This window comes from Kogia breviceps, chromosome 4 (genome assembly GCF_026419965.1).
Source record: "Kogia breviceps isolate mKogBre1 chromosome 4, mKogBre1 haplotype 1, whole genome shotgun sequence".
Classification (NCBI taxonomy): domain Eukaryota; kingdom Metazoa; phylum Chordata; class Mammalia; order Artiodactyla; family Physeteridae; genus Kogia; species Kogia breviceps.
The window spans coordinates 166,022,681-166,044,721 of NC_081313.1; the positions used below are offsets into that span (position 1 = coordinate 166,022,681).

The following is a 22,041-nucleotide window of genomic DNA, read 5'->3' on the forward strand; positions in this document are numbered from 1 at the left end:
GCACAATGACAAAATTCTTAGACATATATATATCTTTATGCATCTCCTTATGAGACTAAAGCCTGCAAAGTGGCATTGACTGTAAGGTTAACGACCAAAGCCCTTTCAAGGCCTTTGACACATTCTGTCAAAGACTGGAGACTCCAAGTCCAAATTCACTCTGCAAAATACTGCAAATATTTTTTTTTTTTTGCGTTACACGGACCTCTCACTGTTGTGGCCTCTCCCGTTGCGGAGCACAGGCTCCGGACACGCAGGCTTAGCGGCAATGGCTCACAGGCCTAGCCTCTCCGCGGCATGTGGGATCTTCCCAGAACGGGGCACGAACCCGTGTCCCCTGCATCGGCAGGAGGACTCTCAACCACTGCGCCACCAGGGAAGCCCATGCAAATATTTTTAGGTACTTAGTTTAGCATTATTCCAGAAATAAGAACTATCATTTGGAATAAAGATAATTCCATAGGTTGTCCTGAGCTTGGTTAGTATTTATAACATCACTAGACATGACCTATTGTAGTAGCATGGGGCTTTGGATCCAAAGGGCCTGGGAGGCTTTACCTTTTTTCCTCTGTGACCCTGGATAAATCACTCAGTGTCTTTGGGCTGAGGTTTCCCCATGTAGAATGTTTCCATTCTGCTCTGAGGATTAAATGAGATGCTACAGGTAAAGTGCCTGGCACATGGTTCTCTCCCCCAACATCTTTTCTTTTCTTCCCATTTTAGAAACACAGATGGGGAATCCCAGATTTCCATAAGTTTTGAAGATGTGAATCCTATAGTAATCTAGGAAGACCACATTTGCCTAAACCAGACATTGTAAACAGGATAGAGTATGAAAATCTGTCCTATTTGGCAGGCATAGTATTTAAAAACATTTTTAATTGGTTGCCAAATTTTAAAAATCTAGAGATGTTACATAAAAATCAAAATTTCCCTCTTCTGAAAAACTCAGCAGGTTTGGCAACACTGAGCCCTCATCCTGTCCTGACTACCACTGCCTAGGCCAGGTGGTAGTGGCACCGTTAGACGGAGGCAGAAGTGCTCTGGTCGTGACATCGTTTCCATTCCCCATTGAACTTCATCTCATCCACCTCACTCAAGCTGCCCACCTGGCATCTGTTTGCATTCAGATCCCTAGTCGGGCCCATCAGGGTGTCTTCCGTTGGGCTCTGTAGTTGATCACCAAACCCTTCAGTTGACAAAGGACAGGAGGGAGTGCCTTGGCCAATTAAGGAGTTGATAGCAGCAGGGAAGCTCTCCCTCTGACTACTCTCTTCAAGTTTTTTGAACCCAGTCATCAGGAGTCTAAGAGACCAAGGCCAGGCAGGTGGAGATAAGACAGGATTTGACCATGTACGCAGGGGTTTTTTGTTGTTGTTGTTTTCTTTTTTTTTTTTTTTTTGCGGTACGCGGGCCTCTCACTGTTGCGGCCTCTCCCGTTGCGGAGCACAGGCTCCGGACGCGCAGGCTCAGCCGCCATGGCTCACGGTCCCAGCTGCTCCGTGGCATGTGGGATCTTCCCGGACCGGGGCACGAACCCGTGTCCCCTGCATCGGCAGGCGGATTCTCAACCACTGGGCCACCAGGGAAGCCCCATACGCAGGGGTTTTTAAAGGTTGACCGCAGGCTCAACACTCCTTACATACGCCACGTGGAGTTTCACTGAAAGCTCTATTGATCAGCAGAAAGTTAAGGCAGCAACAGTGACTGTAGAGGCAGAAATAGCTGGTGTCAAAACCTGGTTCTGTCTATTTCTAGCTCTACCTACTCTAGTGTAGGTCTCAGTTTTCTTACCTATAAAAGAATTGTTGGGAGGATGAATTGATGGAATATATAAAGCACCCATTCGTAGAATGAATAAATGAATGAAGAATCTCTCTGGGATGCTCCCCCACTCATCCTCTTACCTTGGGATCCCAGCCCAACTGTCACACTAGGGGAACCTTTCTAGAAGCCCTACCTGGATGAGTCCTGCTCTCATAGTACCGTAGACCTCTCCTTCACAGCATTGATCACAGCTGTATTTTTGCAATTACTCATTTGATTATTTGATTGATGCCTGTCCCTTTTCCTAAATTATAAATCCCAAACCCTGAGAATGGCATCTGCTTTTGCCACCATTTATCTGTAATGCCTGGTACAGCCTGTGTGCTCAGTACAGCTTTGCTGATTGAATAAATAAATGAGCAAAAGATCACTAGCTCATTAGTTATCAGAAACCACTCATTGAACTTTCTTCCCCTTAAAATCTTTGGCAGTCCCTACCCTGAGTTCAGGCAGCCTCCATTTGGCCCCTCTGGCCATGTTTTATGTAGCCAGGGACATTAAGCTGTAGCTCCTCCTTGGGTGACATGCTAAGCAGAAAGCTTTCTTATAAAAGGAATCTAAGCCTGAGCATTGAGACTTGCTTTGAGTACAGATGCTTGAGAAGCCCTTTGTTCCCTGTACTTAGATGGCCAAGGCAGAATATTGGCATGGTTACAGACAGCACCTTTCCTCCTGGAGGAAAGACCGAGGGCATCACATCACAGCATCTCCCCTTCACCAAACTACTAAGAGCTGGGTTTAAATAAATGCTCCTGATGACATGCAAGTCACCAAAGCAGTGGGGTTTTTTTGGCTCTGGATTCTGTTTCCAACAGTGGCAGGAGGGAATGTTTTTTAGAAGAACGTGGTTCACAATGATAATAGATAATAGCTGTCACTGCTCAGCACTGGCTACGGGCTAATCACCTTCAGTGCATACTCACATATATTAGCAGCAGTGCAGGCTGTCATTCACAGAGCCTTTTATACATGATCTGTTTTTCCCTTTATAGGCCCAGCAACTCTATAGGTAGGTTCTGTGAGCACTGCCATTTTACAGATGGGCAAACTAAGGCGCAGAGAAGTGAATTCACTGCCCCTTAATACTTATGATGTATCAGGTAATTGACCTAAGCTCCCCTCCTTTGTTCTTGTCCTGTTCTTAACACCTTTCAACTGTAGACTCATTCTAGGATTCAGAACTGGATGGTCACATTGGAAAAGGGTGGGAGATAGGAATGCGATTACAGTTGAATAGTAGATTCTCTCTGCTGACAGCTCCAGGCCTCCACGTGAATATCCAATCTCTAGCCCCTGGTCCACTTCCTTTTCTTATCAGAAAATTCAGTTCCTTTACATCTAGAGAGCATTGAAGAGAGGGTAGGAGTTGCCCTTTACAGGGCTGTGGCTTGTCCACGCCCTTGGAGTCGTACAATGATCAGAGCATAGGCTCTGAAGGCAGTTAGACTGGGATCACGGTTCCAGTTCTTTATTCACTAGCACATGACCTCTGACAAGCTATTTATTTCTCCTTCCCCGATGTCCCTTACTTGTTGTATTGCACTGGGCACCCTAACTTCTCCAGGCCAGAATTTTCTTATCTGTAAATGAGAATTCTCAATGGACCTATTTTACAGGATTGTCAGACAGATTAAATGATCTGAGGTATTTAAAATACTTAGCATGATTCCTGTCATACACTAAACGCCCCACGAGTGCTAGGTGCTATCATTGTCACCCACGCGAGTCTGGATAGAGGGAATGGAGGACTCCCTTGTGACTACGAGAGGTACCCAGTTGTTCTTTCTGGCCTGGCCCTACCACCTGCCTGCTTATTATCGCACCTGATGATTTAGCATATTTCCCCCAACAGGTACCTGTACAAACTCCGCGACCTTCACCTGGACTGTGACAATTACACAGAGGCTGCCTATACACTCCTTCTCCACACCTGGCTTCTCAAGGTACTTGCCTTTCCAGTAAAGGGGATTCATGCTGGGATCCCCATGGAGCCCTCACAGCAAGTTGAAGAGTTAAAAAAAAAAAAAGAAAGAAAAAGAATTAGCCAAATAAATTTTGTTTTTGTTCTGTGTCCCCACACTCTTAACCTGGCAGGTTACTTTTCTGCACTGCTTTGTCTGGTCACATAAGGTTTCTAGTGACCTTCACATTCAGCAGCAACAGCAATACCCGAGATATTCTTGCAGTTTCACATAACATTCAGACTGGTTTATATAGCACCCAGCCATCAACTGTAAATCATTAGCATGCCCTGTGAGCTGTTTTTCTTCTCTTGAAAGTGCTGCTGGAGCAGGACAAAGTCTGAAAGATTTCCTTTGGCTTTTGAAGTGCTGAGACCATGTCTTGCAGGGTTTCAGAGAAAAATCCTACAAGCCATACCCATGAGCCAACGGAGAGTCAAATAAGTGTAACGCCACAGAAATGAGGAGGCGCTTCCCATGGAAACTGCAGACCAGCATGTCTCTGATTGACACTCAGGGCGGCAAGGAGGCCGGCAGGGGTGTTTGCAGGGCCTCCTCCCACTCTTCAGCAGTAGGGGAGACACCTGCCCTAGGTGACTGTGTGTGTCCTCTCTCCGCAGTGGTCAGATGAACAGTGTGCATCACAGGTCATGCAGACAGGCCAGCAGCACTCCCAGACCCACCGACAGCTGAAGGAGACGCTCTATGATATCATCATAGGCTACTTTGACAAAGGAAAGGTAATCGGTCCCTGCCCTTCCTCTCTCCGTGGAAACCCTAGCTACCAGAAAGGACTGTTGTCTCCCATATTCTACACCCAATCCATCTGCAGGTCTGGTCAGCTCTCCCGCCCGACCCTAAGTCTGATCACTTCTCTCCACCTCCATTCAAGGCACCAACATTGCTCACCTGGACACTCAGTGAATCCTAAGCAATCTTCCTGCATCCTCTATTCCCCCCAACAGATCATCCTCCGTATGGGAAACGGTGATCATAAAACATGCATTGGATCACACCGCTGTCCAGCTTACAGTCATCTCAAATGGCTCTCCCAATCCACTTAGAACAAATTACACAATCCCTCCCATGACCCATGAGGCCTCACACGAGCTGTCCCCTGACTACTTCTCTCATTTCATCTCTGCCAGGCTCCCTTTTGCTCACATACTCTATGCCAAGCTCTTCTCCACCTCAGGGCCTTTGCACTTGCTTTTCCCAGCTTAGAACATTTATCCTCCATATCTTACCATGGCCGGCTCCTTCTCACAGCTCAGAGTTTTGCCCAAGCAAAGGATGTCATGTCCTGAAGGAGGCCTTCCCAGACCACCTGAGACACAGCAGCACTCCTGCCCTGAGTCACTCTTATTGACTTGTCTTCAAAATACTTTTCACTATCAGACATGACCTTGATCATTTTGTTTTTACTTGCTCATGTCTGGCTCCCCACTTTAGCACAGAGACTTGCCTTGTCCACTGCTGAGTGCTCCGTAGCTAGCACAGAGCCTTACATACGGGGCCCAGTAGATAGATATATATTGAATAACTTAATTAATTGAATGTATGAATGACATCATGGTGCCATCATTGATCTCTAAACAGCAAGAACAGGATGTTTTGTTGGGTTAGGTCTGGAGGTTGGCCAGACCTGCTACTGCCCATCCTCCAGTCTCCAGCAGACCTTCAGGAAACACCAACGCAAATGCTGTAGGAAACGTAGCATGGTGGTTAAGTGCTCAGGCTCTGGGTTTCAAGCCTCGTTCCTCTACCACCCACAATCTCCTTGGCCTTTCAGAGATTCCAACTCCCCATCCATAATAGAGGGACATTAACAGTACATACTTCCTAGTTGCATCGTGAAAGTTAGGTGAGAAAATGCATGTAGAGCACCTAACGTAGGACCTGGTACATAGTAGTAGCTTGTTAAATTTTAACTGTCATCATTATTACCTACTCTGCCCTCGAGGCCCCAGCTGACTGGCCACTTCCTCTGTCAAGTTTTCCTTGAGTCCTCCAGCTTCCGTACAGCTCTGCCTCTCCTCTGAATGGCAAGGCCTCTTACAGTTCATCAAGACACAATTTAATACTTAATTTTGGCCTGTTCTGTCACTGCAGTTCATTGCATCTGTCTTAGTCTGATCTTCCCACCTTCCCTGGAAAGATGAAATGAAGTAATGTCTGTGGAAGGGCTTATAAATTCCCAGGAGTTGAGCAGTTGGAGAACACTGTCTTTATAATTTATAATTGTAAGCGTCTTGAGGGCAGAGACCCTGCCATTCCTGGAACCTCCTGTCCTGCTGACTTGATGTCAGAGCTTACTCTTGGTTTATGAGCTGACTAAGTCGGTCACAGTGTGAAAGCCCCAAAAGGACATGTCAAGCCTTGTCCTCTACCAACTATCCAGTTAAACCCACTCTGCACTGAGCAGAGAGGAAAAAGGCATAATCCCCAGTGTCAAGGGGCTTATTATCTAGTGGGCAAAGCAGACATACCGATTATCATCTTTTTTTGCACATAACCCTTTGCTGTTGTGCAATAACGGGGGAAGGAGGCGGGAACAGGGTGGTATTAAAGTACTTTGGGAGCAGAGAGGAGGGAGCAGATGGGTATAGCTCACCCTGAAAGCCACTGCTGTCGTAGCTTCTAGAATGAAGCCCAAACACTTTAGCATCCCTTTAACTTCCTTTCCCCATATCTCCCCTCATGGAGACTCATTGATCTAGACATACACAATGACTTTCTACTCCATAAGTCCATCTTTCATTACCTGGTGGACTCCTCTACATCCCTCAAAACCCAACTAGTACATCTGTTTATGTGTGTGCTTTACCCACTTCTACTTCATGAAAGCAGAGACTGTGTCTTGTCCATTTTTATCACTGTTCCATCAGTGTATACCATGCCCAGAAGCCAGCAGATGCTCAGTAACTAATGTATGAGACTCAGGGATCAGGGACTGTCAGAGGTCTTAGTGACCACATGGGAAGACCTGAAGGAAATTCCAGGTATCTGACTCCCTGCCTGTCCCCCTCCTTGGCCCCTTAGTGATCTCTTAACACATGGGGAGAGCATTTCTGGCATATTATGGTGGGAAGTTGGCAAAGACTTCCACTTGAGCTAAACAGTCCCCTGGCCCGGCCTGGGGGTTTTAAAGAAAGCCCCAGGGACTTCCCTGGTGGCACAGTGGTTGAGAATCCACCTGCCAGTGCAGGGTACACAAGTTTGATCCCTGGTCCGGGAAGATCCCACGTGCGGTGGAGCAGCTGAGCCCGCATGCCACAACTACCGAGCCTGCGCTCTAGAGCCCTTGAGCCACGACTACTGAAGCCCACGCGCCACAACTACTGAAGCCCACACACCTAGAGCCCGTGCTCCGCAACAAGAGAAGCCACCGCAGTGAGAAGCCCGCGCACTGCAACAAAGAGTAGCCCCCGCTCACCGCAATTAGAGAAAGCCCACGCGCAGCAACGAATACACAACGCAGCCAAAAATAAAATTAAAAAAAAAAAAAGCCCCAGCCCAGCCTGGTCTGTGGACTTGATTCCTCCTGGCACATAAAGCATTTTTATGCTGCTCACTAAGCTGTCCATGGGTTTACAGCCGTGGCTCCTCCACTCAGCACTTGCCTTTATTTATTTTTATGCTTGGATGCAGAGAGAGCACTTTTGCAGCAAAGCACACACTGTGTTTTGGCAACCTCGCCTCTCTCCTCCCTCACCTCCCCCAGCTTTTCCATTAAGGTGCACCTTCTATTTTAAACCAAATGTGAAATGTAATGGGTGTCCCTTGAGATTTTGCCAGATCTCCAGCCCACCCAGCACCTCCCTCTGACTCTGCAGAGGTTGCCGACCCCTTTGGTCAAGGGTGGAATGATAATCTGTTGGTTGCAGTCAGAAGGGAGCAGATGAAAAGGACCCCCTCTGTCCAGAGTTTGTTTTTCAGATTTTTTTTTTAAAAGATGGAAAAGACCTATTTAAAAAAAGTTTTCATCACTCCTTTTCATGCTGCCCCCTGCACACTCACCCTAAATAACACCGTTAAGAAGTGATGGGTATAAAGTTTCATTTACGCAAGATGAATAAATTCTAGACATCTTCTGTACAACATTGGGCCTATAGTTAACAGTTCTGTGTTGTGCATTTAAAAATCTGTTAAGTGGGTAGATCTCAGGTTGTGTCCTCACCACAATTTTTTTTTTTTAAAGTGAGAGAAAGAGAGGGAGGGAGGGGAGGAAGGGAGGGAGGGAAGAAAGTTGGCCAAAGGAAAAAAGAAAGTGACGGACTGGCAGAGTGGAAAGATCCTAGGAGCGAACGTCAGGAGAACTGGATCTGGCCTCAACTCTGTCCCCGGAGACTCGCTGCCCTCTTACTTCTTTGTGAACCATTTCTCACCACCTCCCTGCCCCACCTGCACACAGGGAGCTGAGGCAGTCAAATGTTCATTTACTGAGCACTTCTAAGGGAGGGAATTAAGCACAAGGTCGAGGGTCACACTCAGGTGTGCATCCTGGCCCTGCTTTTCTGGTTGGGCATTTGACCTGGGGCAGATGCTCTGCTGATCTGAACCTCCATTTCTCACCTGGGAAATGCAGACGCTACTAGTCACCTCTCAGGGTGGTTGTGAAGATCCCAAGCGCATGTAAATAAAGTATTCAGCCTCGTCTGTGGCTGTTCCATTATTTATCACGAAACTAGGGTGAGAGGCAGAGGATAGGTCTGCTTCCTGAGAAACACTCAGCTCCCTGGGTGTGGGACTGGGTCCGGGCCAGAGTAAGGCCCATGGCTCAGTCCCAGGAGAGAGCTGCCCTGGTCCCTTCCTTAGCAAGGGCTCTGCAAGCCTGGAGGTCCTCCTAACCGTTGTCTCCACAACCTTCCTCGTAGATGTGGGAAGAGGCCATCAGTCTGTGCAAGGAGCTGGCGGAACAGTATGAGATGGAAATCTTTGACTATGAGCTGCTGAGCCAGAACCTGGTAAGCTGTCCCCAGGGGGAGCTGACTGCCCTGGAGGCTGGGTGCTCAGGGCCTCGGCTCAGCAGAGAGGCTGGGGAGAGGGGGAGGTGGGCCGGGAAGCCACATGGGGTTAGGACACCAGGAAAGGAATGGAAGTAGGGCCTGAGCTGAGCCAGGCTGTGCTGAGCATCTCCCTCCCAGTTGGGAGTATCTCCAAAGGGAGGTCTTCCGGGAAGACTCAACAGTTTCTCAGATGGAGCGTTAAGTACCTGCTTGGCCCTGGGGCTGCTGCTGTTGCCCACCCAGTAAACACTGTGCTCCATTTGCAGGAAAATTCCCACAAATCACTAGGCCAATTAAATAAAAACGCAAATGTGTGCTTTCTGATTAACAGGTAAATCACATTAAAATGCTCCCCATCTGGCCATTCCCATTAGCTCCTCGAAGCTTGTGATTTGGTGGTGCCAGTGGAAAGTGGGGGGAAGCCAGCCTATCCTGCTTATGCTGCAGAGGCCAGGGCTTGTGGGGGTGGTGACCCCGGAAGGGAAAATGCAGAACTTTGGGGCTGCTCCCCCCACTCTCTTCCCGCTGGCCTGAGAGCCAGGACCCCAGGGCCCCATCTGAGCCCATTTTGAGATGCCAGTCCAGCTGTTTGTAGGGAACTATAAAACGAGAGTCAGAATGTTAGAAGAAGACTGATAGCTTTTTCTGGTGTGGGGATGGGCATGGATTATAGTGTTCTAAGGTATGATGCAAACACACACACTACTTGCACCAAGAAACACTTAATATCTACCCGAGTCTGTCCACATAGCTGTTTGTGAGTGTGGAGGCACGCATGCCTTCTAAACGTGTGCAGTGCAAAGGCACACACAGAGCACACACACGTACCCAGTATACATTCATGCACACGCTGATGGGCATGCACATCCATGCACCAAGCCCCCATCGCACAGGCTTCGTGTCCAGGGCCAGGCACATTTACCTTCCACGTTGTGTCCAATTTAAGATGCACCATTCTATTTTACATGCCCCATCATGATTTCTCTCCAGTTAATAGCAATTGGGAGATGCCATTAGGTGTAAAGTAAAACACCAACTATTTTCAAAGATGTTAAAATATGAAAATCCCACACCTCTTGGAATTGATGAAATATGTTAGGTGTGCATACACGGGAAGACATCTATATCCGGAAACACTTATCCATCCATAGGCCGTCACAAACACACTTCCGGTGAGGGTCGAGTGACGCTGCTGCTGGGGGCTCTGAACAGCTGGCTGGATTCAGTTCCGTACTTCCTGGCTGCGCTGTGGGATACCATTTCTTTATCCACAAAACAGAGATACAGTTCTGTGGGATTGTCATGAGGGCAATGCAAGTAAATGTGCTGGTGCAGGTAGAGTGATTGATAGGGTGTCTGGTTACAGCTATCACTATTATGATTACAGACAGTCCCATGACTATGCAAACATGTGCACTTGGCACATTGGTTCTGGTGGAATGATCCCATCTTAGCTGTGGCCTTTTGGAGTTGAGTGTGCCTTTAACACACATCTGCGTTGTCACAAGCTATGAGTTTTCTTCTTTCAGGTCCAGCAGGCAAAATTCTATGAAAACATCATGAAAATCCTCAGACCCAAGCCAGACTACTTTGCTGTAGGATACTACGGCCAGGGTTTCCCCTCCTTTCTCCGGGTAAGTCTGTGGGTGACTCAGACACAGGCCAGGGGCCCGCGGCCTTGGCACCCGGCTCTCCGTCTGTGCTTTGAGGCTCTGCTTGTGCTTAGAACCTGTGCCCGTCTCCGTCTGAACGCTGTCCCCACCTTCACACACTCCCCAATCCCCCTCCATCATCAGCACCTCAGCCACCCCCCGTGTTTCTCTACATACACAGCAACCAGAGCCGCCTTGGGAGGTAGTGAGCACCCCATACTGGGAATGAGGTGCTCAGAGAGGCTGGAGGAGGAGCTCTGCTACCCAGCAGGCACTGCAGAGCACTAGTTGTCAGACCTTTTGGTCTCAGGGCCATTTTCTCTCTTAGAAATGATCAAGGCCCCTGCAGAACTTCTGTTTTTGTAGACTTTGTCTACCTTTACAATACTCAAAATTAAAGCTAAGAAGATTTTTTAATTCAGTTGTCCCTTGGTATCCACCAGGAATTGGTTTCAGGACCCTCTGCAGATACCAAAATCCAGTACTCAAGTCCCTTGTATAAAATAGTGTAGTATTTGCATATAACCTCCTAAGTGCTTTAAATCACCTCTAGACTACTTATAATACCAAATACAATGTAAATGCTATGTAAATAGTTGCTGGAGTGCAGCAAATTCAAGTTTTGCCTTTTGGAACTTTCTGGAATTTTTTTTTTCCAATATTTTTGATACACGGTTGAATCCATGGATTAAGAACCTGAAGACACGGAGGATTAACTGTATCAATTTATTTAAAAATAAGAAGAATAAACCCATCATATGTTAACATAAATTAGATCTTTATGAAAATGGCTATATTTTCCAATAAAAAATTAGTGCAAATAGTGAGATTGTTTCATATTTTTGCAAATCTCTTAAATATCTAGCTTAAGAGAAGGCAGCTTAGATTCTTATATCTGCTTCTGCTTTCAATCTGTCGTGATACCACACATCATGCAGCCTTAAATGTATACTCATGAGAGAATGAGAGTGAAAAAGGGAAATGGCTGTTAGGATGAAAAAAGTTTTAATCTTGTGAGGCCCTGATGGGGTCTTGGGGACCCTCAGGGATCCCTGGAGCACAGTGTCTGAACTGCTGCTTTCCTGGATTATTGATGCCTCATGGAGAGAGTTGCATTAGGTCAGCTGAAGGCTTCCCTTCTGGTCTTTGAGTCTGTGGTTCAATCCTGAGGTCAGGGAGACACAAAAGAAACCCGACCTCACCTGACTGAGTCTCGTCAAGGAGATAAACCACTCACCATTACCAATCGATGTCGCAGTCGTGGTGGCCCTCTGGAGTGAGCTGCAGAGGGGGAACTAGTGAAGGTTTCCTGCATGGAATAGAGGTGACTTCCCACACCTGATCCTGCATCACAGACCCCTGTGGAACTTGTTAAAAGTTCATGTTCCTGGGCCCCACTCCCACAGACTCCATTTCAGCAGCTCTGGAGTGAGGCCCGAGAATCTGAACTTCTAGAAGGCTTCTGGGCTTTTGTGATGAGAGGCCAGTTTTGGAAACAAACACTGATATATAAAGGTCAGTGGCAGACATGGGTTTGGACAGAAGAATTTAGGGGCCATTAGAGGCAGCACAGTGGCACAGATACGGTCTGAAACAGGGTTTCTCACCTTCAGCTCTCTGGACATTTTAGACCAGGTAACTCTTAGCTGTGAGGGCCTGTCCTGTGCATTGAAGGATGTTTAGCAGCATCCTGGGCCTCTACCCACTAGGTCCCAGTAGTGGCCCTTTCTGGAGTTGTGACAACCAAAAATGTTTCCAGGCATTGCCAGCATCCCTTAGGAGGCAAAATCACCCCCCTGTTTGAAAACTACCTGTCTAAAAGAAGCCAACATGGTCAAGGAACAATAAAGAGTGTGTTTCCATGGATCCAAGTGATGAAGGACCTGAATGCTGGTCCCTTCCAGCCCACAGGTCCAGCCCACATGGTCCATTAAAGGCAGGAGGGAAAATCTGTGGTCATGTAAATGGGAGAGTGGGTGTGACACAGTGAAAGCTGAGTGAGTAATTACTCTGGAAGCTGCACATAGGATTGTTTGAAGAAAAAGTTCTCAGCATCCATGATCTCCTCTCCCTTTAGAACCCATCTTTTTCAAGAAGTGGTGTGTCTAGGTAGAAGGTCAGCGACTTGAGCTCTTCCTTTCCCTTGGGGAGAACCAGAGAGTGGAGAGATCTGTAGAAGGTCACCACAGCCCTGTGCTCATGACAAGCCTCCCAGCTTTGCTTGAACCATCTCCTCCAAGCCTGGGCCTTGGGATTTCTGATGGGTGTCATTTCTCTGCAGAACAAAGTGTTCATCTACCGAGGGAAGGAGTATGAGCGAAGAGAAGATTTCCAGATGCAGCTGATGAGCCAGTTTCCCAACGCAGAGAAGATGAACACAACCTCTGCCCCCGGGGATGATGTGAAGAATGCCCCAGGCCAGTGTATCCTTAAAGAATGCCCCAGCCAAGGGCCAGGCATGGGCAGCCCTGCCAGGACTTCAGTCCACAGAGCCCCGTCTTAGAGCTCAGAACTGCTGCCAGAATCACTGCAGTGGTGCCGATATTAGTGTCCAGTGTGGGATCCAAAAAGAATCCATCTCAGGAAACCCTACATGTTGCATTCGTTGATAAATTCACTCACTCACTCACTCATTCCTTCATTCTTGTGATGAGTACTGCCAGCCCTGACTCTGCCAAGCCTTGTGCAAGGCATTGGAGACCACACTCACAAAGCGGTTTTACCTCCAGGGGGCTTTCAGTCTAGCAAGTAAAAGACATTGAACAGCTAAGTGCATTGTTAAATATGCATTTAGAAAAATGTGATCAATGCTAAAAGAAAGCCCTTCAGCTTGCCATGATTGGGAGGGCGATGTTGAAGGTGAGTGATGAGCCAAAGGTTAGTGGGAGGTGGGAAAAATGTCCCAGACAGAGGGAGGAACCATCCTCTGCAAAAGCAAAGGTTCCAAGAACTGAAATGGTGCCACATTGCCCTTATAATAAAATCAAAACTCCTGACCAAGGCCTGCAAGGCTGTCTGTCCATCATCTGACCCCTTCCTGTGTCTCCAGTGTCATTGCCCCTGACTCTTCCTTCCCTTTCTCTCCAGCCACACAGATCTTGTTTCTGTTCCTTAAACACGCCCAGCTTGTTCCCGCCTCTGGGCCTGTGCATTTTCTCTTCCCTCTGCTTGGAATGCCTTTCTCCCAGCCCCTTTCTCACCCATCAGATCCTAACTCAGTGTCACCTCCCACAAGAGGCCTTCCCTGGTCACCCTTTGGGAAGCCTTCTGGACTCTGTTATCTCAAACCCTGTTTGTTTGCTTTAGAGAATTGATCTCCATCTGTTGTTATCTGTTGTGCTTTCAAAGATAGAACTAGAACAGAAGCTCTGGGAGGGCAGAGACCTGCGCTGCCTTGCTCACTGCAGTAATCCCCAAGGCCAACTCTCAGAAAATACTTGCTGGTTAACAGAAAGAGAAAGAAAACAAGAGAGAAGGAAAAAGAAAGAGGAGACAGCTAGAGAAAGGAAGGAGGGAGGCATCGATGGAGCCAGCTCTCTGGAGCACGCAGAAGGCCAAGGTGACAGGAGATGGTGCTAGTGACATTGGGTAGAGCGTGGTGGAAATGGGCTCCATTGCAGCAAAGCATCATGTTCATAAGGCCGGTTCCGACGCTGGGCCGGGTCAGGGCTCAGGGGGTCAGAGAGGGTACAGACCCAAGGATAAGGCAGACAGCTGAGCGACGGGGGAGGGGGTACGTTAACCTAGCCTGGCTCCTGTGTTGCACCCTGTAGCACAAATTAAGTTACATCCTTTAAAATGGGGCTGACAGGTTGCGTGGCTGGTCTGCTAAGTCTGCTGAACCTTAATCCAAATATTCTCCCCTCGGGTGATAAATATTCATCTGTAACCTTTTCATTGTGCTCGCCTGCCCTTCATGCCTGCTCCACCATGGTTATTTGCAGGAGGAAATGCAACCGGTGGTGGGCCTGGCTGGTTACAGATGGGAGTTTGGTTATAGGCGAGACACGGGATTAGTACTAAGGCCCTTCTAAGTGGATATCCTGGTGTTGAACAACTCTGTGACCTTTTAACTCGTGGTGGGAGGGGAGACCACGTGTGACTGGGCCACGTCATTATACTCAGGCCTGATTCAGCTCCAGGAACCAGGTAGAAAAGGGAAAGCGGGAGGGCTGACATTTGCTAAATATCCTCTTCATGCCACACATGAGACTGAGTGTTTTATAACTAATTTTTCTAATCCCCATTCGACCCTATTAGGTGGGTATTGATTTTCCCTATTTCATAGAGAAGGAACATACAGGGCAGAGAGGTAAGGTGGTTTGCCTAGGGTTACAAAGCTAGTTAATGATGGAGTTGAGATTTGAACTCCAAGATCTGTCTCAAAGTCTGCATGCTTTCTGTAATGCCATTATTTTGTTTAAGATTAATGAATAGAATGTGCTTTATTAACTATTGTAACATGATGGCGTACTAGAGGCATTTTCATGCAGTGTTTCATTTTATCCTCACAGTCATCCTATGAGTTGGGTAGTATTACTCTGCATTTTGCAAATAAGAAAACTGAGGCTCAAGAAAATGTAAGCAGCTTATACCAGGTCCCAGGAATTGATGGAACTAGGATTTGAACTCGGGTTGGATTTTTGCCAAAATCTAAGCTCTTAAGGCTCTGTTCTCTTGCCTTTACGTGTTGCAAAGCTGACAAGCAGTTTGAAAAGGGGACAAATCTCATGTCTTCTCACTTAGGTATCCAAGTAGTGGAAGACATTTGAAAGCAAAGGTCTCTTTGTTGGGTGTCTCCTGTCCCCCGCCCTCTCCTCTGCCTAGACCTTGGGGCTACAGGTTCCATGCATAGATTCAACACATGGTGAGAGAGACAAGCCATGCATCCTACTGGACGTGATCGGAGGACTCTGATGTCATTGGCTTCTCCAGGACAGGTTTGGATTCTTCTCTTTGGCCAAGTCCAATTGCTAAGATCAGTAGACATGGTTTAGAACCTACTTTAAAACAGGGCTTGGCAGACTTCTCTGTAAAGGACCAGATAGGACATATTTTAGTCTCTGTGGGCCATGTGTCTCTGTCACAATTACTCAACTCTGCTGTGGTGGGAGAGCAGCCATAGGTAGTACATAAATGGACGGGTATGACTGTGCCCCGATAAAACTATATTTATGAACACCAAAATTTGAATTTAATATATTTTCACACATCACATAATACTCTTTTTTTCAAATATAAAAAATATTCTTAGCTGTGAGCCATACAAGAACAGGCAGTGAGCAGGATTTGACCCGAGGGCCACAGTTTGCCAATCCTGCTCTAGACTTAATCCAGGGTGATTTCCCTCCCAGAGAAGGCTGTTTGCTATTTGACTTGAGAAGGAAGGTAGTTTTCCTGATTATGGAAATCCTTCCAGTGAGTTTATTCATTTGTGTTAAGTATTGCTCGCTCTTGCCCTCTTCTCTGTGTGTGTGTGTGTGTGTGTGTGTCTGTCTGTCTGTCTGTCTGTCTGTGTCTCTCTGTCTCTCTCTCTGAGGCACTCTCATTTAATGTGGAAATACTCTTCAGAGGTAAAACAATTAAAGCCCCAACACATTAGTATGAAGTGAATTTATGGGGGAGGGGGATTAAATTTAACTTGGAATTATATTTTGGCCATTTCTTAAGTGTGAAAGAGCACTTGCCTCTGCATCAGAAAGCTCACAGTCTGGTGGGGAAGCAACAGAAGGGAGAAGAGAGGGAGCTGGAGAGATAAGAGTCGTAAGTACAGTTGCATTGCTTTGGAGGGTCAGGAAGGGAAAGGACACCTGGATGAGGATAGATTGAATGTTCATGGAGCTATGGGGAAATAGTCCAAACAAAGGGAACAGTATAGTCTGTTGAATACTCAGAGATAACGGTGGGAAATGAGTTGGAATCATATTAGAATATCTGAATACTCCATATTCAAATATTGGCATATTTGAATGCCAATGAGGAGTCTGTGATTCCTTAGTTGGCAGAAGTGTCAGGCTTAGGGGAAGAGTTTTTAGAGATGGTGGTCATCAGGTAGAATAAAGGGATGAGAGTACTTGGATACCTGAAGAAGAGAGATGGGTAAAGAAGCCATGGAAGGTAGGGAAAGGGAAGTAAGGTCCAGGGATGGGACCGGTGACTACTGACCTTGTTTATTTGGCTTGCCATATTAGCGATTTACAATGAATAAAGACCTAGAATAGTCATGACAAAGATCTGGCACACATGATGCCTCTCCTGTATCCTGTGCCCATGGCAGGCATCACTAATCGATCATGGAACTCTTTCCCACTGAGCCTGGACATGGCCTTACATTCCTGCACCAGACAGTTACTCTCAAACTTTCAGAGTTGGAGTACAAAATGAATGTATTTGCTTTCTCTAAAGCAGTGCTTCTCAAACTGGTGCATGCATATGAATCACCTGCATATCTTATAAAATACAGACTCTGTTTCAGTAGGTCTGAGGTGGGACCTGAGATTCACCAGTTCTAACAAGCTCTCAGGTGATGGTGATGCTGCTGGTCAGAGGGCTGCACTGAATAGAATCAGTTCTCTGGAATCAGAGAACCCTGAGCATAGAGTTAAAAGACCCAAATACAGGCCCTTGCTCTGTGCTCATAAGCTGTGTGACCTTCAACAGGTTGTCCAGCTTCTTTGACCTTGATGTCCTTGTCTCTGGAAAGTATGATTTACGTTAACGACGCTGCTCAGCAAAACCGGAGAGATGCAAGGAGACCATGGGGAGACATGTGCTGCAGTTGATGGACAGCTATAAGTGCATTAGGTGTTATTCTTGTTAATGATAATAATGTAGCAATGATAATGGTAATTAAGGACTACTAACCAACTGCTAGCAGAGGCTGAGCCCTGGCATGGGTTGCAAGTGACGGGCAGCTCCGATAAGGACCACGGTGACGGCTAACTGGTCACTAGGACCTAGTTGGCAGCCAGCACCCTGAGGCTGGTCACTCATTAAAAACTTGGGCCCAGAAGGACTGTCCTGGGAGCTCTCGCCTGGGACCTGCTGTGCTTGGAACGTCCCCCTGACCGAGATGTTGTGAGCTCTTAACTGCAGGAATCACAGACATCCAGTGTTTCACTGTCCAGCCCGTCTTGGATGAACACCCAAGGTTCAAGAATAAGCCGGTGCCTGACCAGATTATGAAGTAAGCCCCACCGCTCAGGGTAGGGAGTGTTGGGGAGGTGCATCCCATGGGGCTGCTAAGCCGAGCTGGTGGCAGGACAGGCCTTGGTGTCTTCTAGTTCCTTGCCTATCTTAGCCAGCCTGTCCTCCCTTTTCCTCTTGGGAGAAGCATCACCTCTCCCATGACCCCCCCTGGGCTCTGCCCCTGAAAAGGTTGACACCAGAGATGGCCAGGGGGGAGCGAGGGGTGAGGCTCACCTTGTGGCAGAGTGAGTCCTCAGGAAGCAGCGGTGGGCTTTGCTGAAGTGGACGTGGAGAGCCAGTTGCTCAGGTTGACCCCAGAGTGGCTCCAGAAATCCACAGCCAGAGAGCACGGGCAGACAGGCGACAGGCAGGTGGGGGACAGGGACGGTGCTCAGGCCGAGCACTTTCTCCAGAGGGACACCTTTTAGGCATTTGTTAAGGTCGTGCACTGACAATGGTTGTGTTCAGATTACGATGTAAAAAGGGGACATAAGAGGAATTCCCTGGCTGTCCAGTGGTTAGGACTCAGCGCTTTCACTGCTGAGGGCCCGGGTTTAATCCCTGGTCGGGGAACCCACAAGTTGTGAGGCACAGGCAAAAAATAAAATAAAATAGGGGACATTAGGGGAAGCAGCATGCAGGCAGGTGTGATCTATTTAATACCCGATCGCAAGCAAGGTCAGGGATGAGGCAACAAAGCAGGGCATAGGTGGGATCTGCGGGGCACCACGCTGCCCCCTCCAAGCTGTCGGGCTCGCCCCACTCAGGCCCAGGCACCCAGTTTAGCACCTTGAGTGGCTTAGGAAAAGGCCTCTCCTCTGGGAAGACCTGTTGGAAGCGGGAGCTCGTTTGTGAGAGGAAAGGCCTGTTCCTGCGGCGAGAAGCCAGCCTCACGCCAGTGCAGGTGACTCAGCAGATACTCAAGCTCAGCTTGGAGCTCAGCCTCCCATCACCTCTCGGTCAGGCACCCTTGGGCAGGGGAGGACCACCATACAGCTAGCACCATGCCCTGCTGCCCCTGATGTTAGAACTGCCCTAGAGGTTCAAGGGAGAGTGATTTGGGGGATGGCTGGGACACCTAAAGAGATCCTTGGAAGATACCCCTGGGACATAAGCCTAGGACCTTAGATGTATCCAGACCCTTCACTGAGATCCCAAGAAACAATAACCCAGGCACCACTATGTGCATTAATGATAGCATTCCAACTTTGGGGGTACCCTAAGGGGTGCTATGTTCTCATGAGGGCATAAGACCGACTAGCTTCTAAATCATCTTACAAGGAAAGCCTGGCTTTAAATGATGCAGCGAGGACTCTGCCAGACCTGGAGTTTACTGTAGCGGGCCTCCCTGGACAGTACAGGGTCAAGTCAGCTTTTGCTATCAGGAGCCTCAGCCTCTTCCTGTCTTGCAGCTTTTATAAGTCCAACTACGTGCAGAAGTTCCACTACTCCCGGCCAGTGCGCAGGGGCACCGTTGACCCTGAGAATGAGTTTGCCGTAAGTATCTCCCCCACCCTTTGGCAGCCTTGATCGTTGCCCAGCGTCTCCTTTACCAACCAGAGCCTGAACCTGCCAGGATCAGAATTGGGAGGGCATCTGATCCAAAGCCAAAGGAAGGAACAGTAACTTCCATTGGTATGATGACACCCATTCTCCAGGCTCTTCCGTTGGGTTTGTTTTCTCATTTCTTGAGCCTCTCCCCTCTCAAGATATGACCCAGGCCTGGCGTGAGATGCACCTTTCAACCACAGGGAGTTCACAGTCCCCAGTGGCACTGTGTGTTTCCCAGCCAGGACCTACCTGTCTTCCATTCCCGAGGGCTGAGGCTGACACGAGGAGACAGCTCCAAGTCTCTCTCAGCTCTTTCCCTTGCACTGTGATTCTTTGCACTGGGGGAGTCACTGCCCCTTGAAGAATCTGATGAACACTGTTGACCTCCCCCCAGAAAATGCAGGTGGATGCATTCAATATTGCCTAAAACTTCTCCCTGTTCAGAGACCCAGGTTAAAACTTACTGGACCTAAATCCAGGGAAAACTTAAACTTCACCTTGGGAAAGAATTCTTCAGGGTAAGGTGGGAGTGTATTTCTGAGTCTTGTAATTTGTATTCTGATTCCGGGTGGATAGGAGGCCTGGGGGCCTGGCTGGGTTCCCACCAAACTCTGATGGTCAGGTTTCATGTGTGTTGCTTTCCTGCCCTTGCCACCCCTGCCCATGGGACAGTCGATGTGGATCGAGAGGACCTCCTTTGTGACCGCGTACAAGCTTCCGGGCATCCTGCGCTGGTTTGAGGTGACTCAAATGTCCCAGGTGAGTCTGTGGGGCTCAGGAGGCTCCTGAGACTGGAAAAAGGGAAATGCTTTTGTTCAAAGCCACAGCAGGAGTCCAGGAATTCTGGTGCAGGAAGGGACCTGAGGCAGCATCCAGTTTACCTGCTTTCAAATTTTTTTCTTTTTAAGCATCTGATAACTTTTTTTTCCCCTGCAAATGAAAGGTACCATAGAATCCGGTAATAAAGCTGATGAATGGGGAGCTTCTGTGGTTGGGTGCAGGGGGAGGAAGAGGGCCTGGAACTCACTCGACACAATCACCCTCTCATATCCTCCCCTCCCAACAGCCCTTTGCAGAAGACCCCTCTGCAGAATCTCACTATGAATCTATTTTATACTTGGATAAACCGAAGCTCAGAGAAAGGAAATTACACAGAGGCAAAGCTCTGGCTAGAATGCAAGTATTTGAACTCCATGGTGCAGATAGCATGTATTTTGCTTCTCAACACACTTCAGGGTCTCCATGTCCTCAGACAGCTGGGGATCTTACAGCCCTCAGGATGCAAAGGACAATCCGGTGAAATCTGAGAAGCAGGGACATATTCAGGATGTCTCATTCACTTATGCAACAAATATTTAATGAGTACCTAACACATGTCAAGCATCTAGAGATTTTGCAATGAAGCTTACATCCTAGTGGCAAAGACACACTAAAAAGCCTAAGTAAATATATACTATGTCAGGTGGAGATAACCACTGTGGAGAAAAATAAAAGAGAAAGGTGGTGAAGGAGTGGTGGGTGTTTTAAGTAGGATGGTCGCAGAAAGCCTTCCTGCTAAATGGCTTTTGATCAAAGGCCTGGAGGAAGTGAGGACGTGGTCCTTGCAGATACCGAAGAGAAGGACATTCTAGCAGAGGAAATAGCAAGTGCAAGGGCCCTGGGACACAATGGGCTTGTGTCTGAATCAGAACAAGTGAGGGGGGAGCAGCAGTAGTCTGATAGCAGGTCATATAGGACCTTGTAGGCACCATAAGGACTTGGGCTTTTCCACTGGGTGAACCTGAGTCACAAGCAGAGGAGGGACATTGTCTGACTGACATTTTCAAGCTACTGTGTGATCAACATTGAGACCATCCCCCTTCAGCCCTCAAGGGTCCCCAGCAGCCAGGTGGTCCTCCAGTCTCCTTCTCAGTCATGGCATAGACCTTAGGGAACATATAATAACGATGATGACATCAACAGACATTTACTGAGCGTGTGCCAAACTGTTCGTATGGCGTGACCTCATGTAAACCCCTCAACAATGCTGCGAGGTAGATATTATTATTCTCCCGTTTTACAGATGAGGAAACCGAGTGAGTTAGTGGGTTGCTCAAGGTTAGTAGAAGAGGTGAGGTTTGACCGTAACCTCTCATACCAGGCACCTGGAGGGACTCACTCTCTCCTCTTTCCTTAACATGGCCCCAGCCCACCCCAATAACTAGTGCCCTGGAGAGGAAGAAACTACTCATGCCCTTTATTCATGGGACACATCGGTGCACGATAAGCTTGGATAAGTGTCCCAGGTGCTGTGTCAAGGACTTTGTAACATTATCCTGTTTAATCCCACAAAACCGTGTGAAGTACATCATATTATGAATCCCATTTTTTTTTTTTTTTTTTTTTTTTTTTTTTTTGCGGTACGCGGGCCTCTCACTGTTGTGACCTCTCCCGCTGCGGAGCACAGGCTCCGGACGCACAGGCCCAGCGGCCATGGCTCACGGGCTCAGTTGCTCCGCGGCATGTGGGATCTTCCCGGACCAGGGCACGAACCCGCGTCTCCCGCATCTGCAGGCGGACTCTCAACCACTGCGCCACCAGGGAAGCCCTATGAATCCCATTTTTGAGGTGAGAAATCAGAACCTTTGTGCTAAGCCGTAGTCTCTCCCCATTGGCCCTGGCTCTGCCCTTTCCTCTGGTGGTGTTCAGTAAGGTACCTCTCCTCCTTTGCTGTCCCCATGGGACTGTAGGCAAACTGAACGAATTCCTGCCTGCACTCTCTGAATGCCCCATCTCCCGCCGTGGTATCTCACTTCCTAATAGACTACATAATTTGCCTGCGTGTTTATTTTTAATATCTAGAATTTTAAGTAT

At 47.9% G+C, this 22,041-nt stretch overlaps 1 protein-coding gene across 1 annotated transcript in view; it reads left to right on the plus strand.

Annotated features, from left to right (window-relative positions):
• Positions 1-22,041, plus strand: part of DOCK2 (dedicator of cytokinesis 2) — a 420,075-nt gene that overhangs the window by 376,869 nt on the left and 21,165 nt on the right. The window contains exons 37-44 of the mRNA XM_059061186.2: positions 3,680-3,770; positions 4,409-4,528; positions 8,666-8,755; positions 10,327-10,431; positions 12,731-12,872; positions 17,554-17,635; positions 19,050-19,134; positions 19,861-19,947. Coding sequence (XP_058917169.1) covers positions 3,680-3,770; positions 4,409-4,528; positions 8,666-8,755; positions 10,327-10,431; positions 12,731-12,872; positions 17,554-17,635; positions 19,050-19,134; positions 19,861-19,947 — 802 coding nt within the window. The remainder of the gene's footprint in view (positions 1-3,679; positions 3,771-4,408; positions 4,529-8,665; positions 8,756-10,326; positions 10,432-12,730; positions 12,873-17,553; positions 17,636-19,049; positions 19,135-19,860; positions 19,948-22,041) is intronic.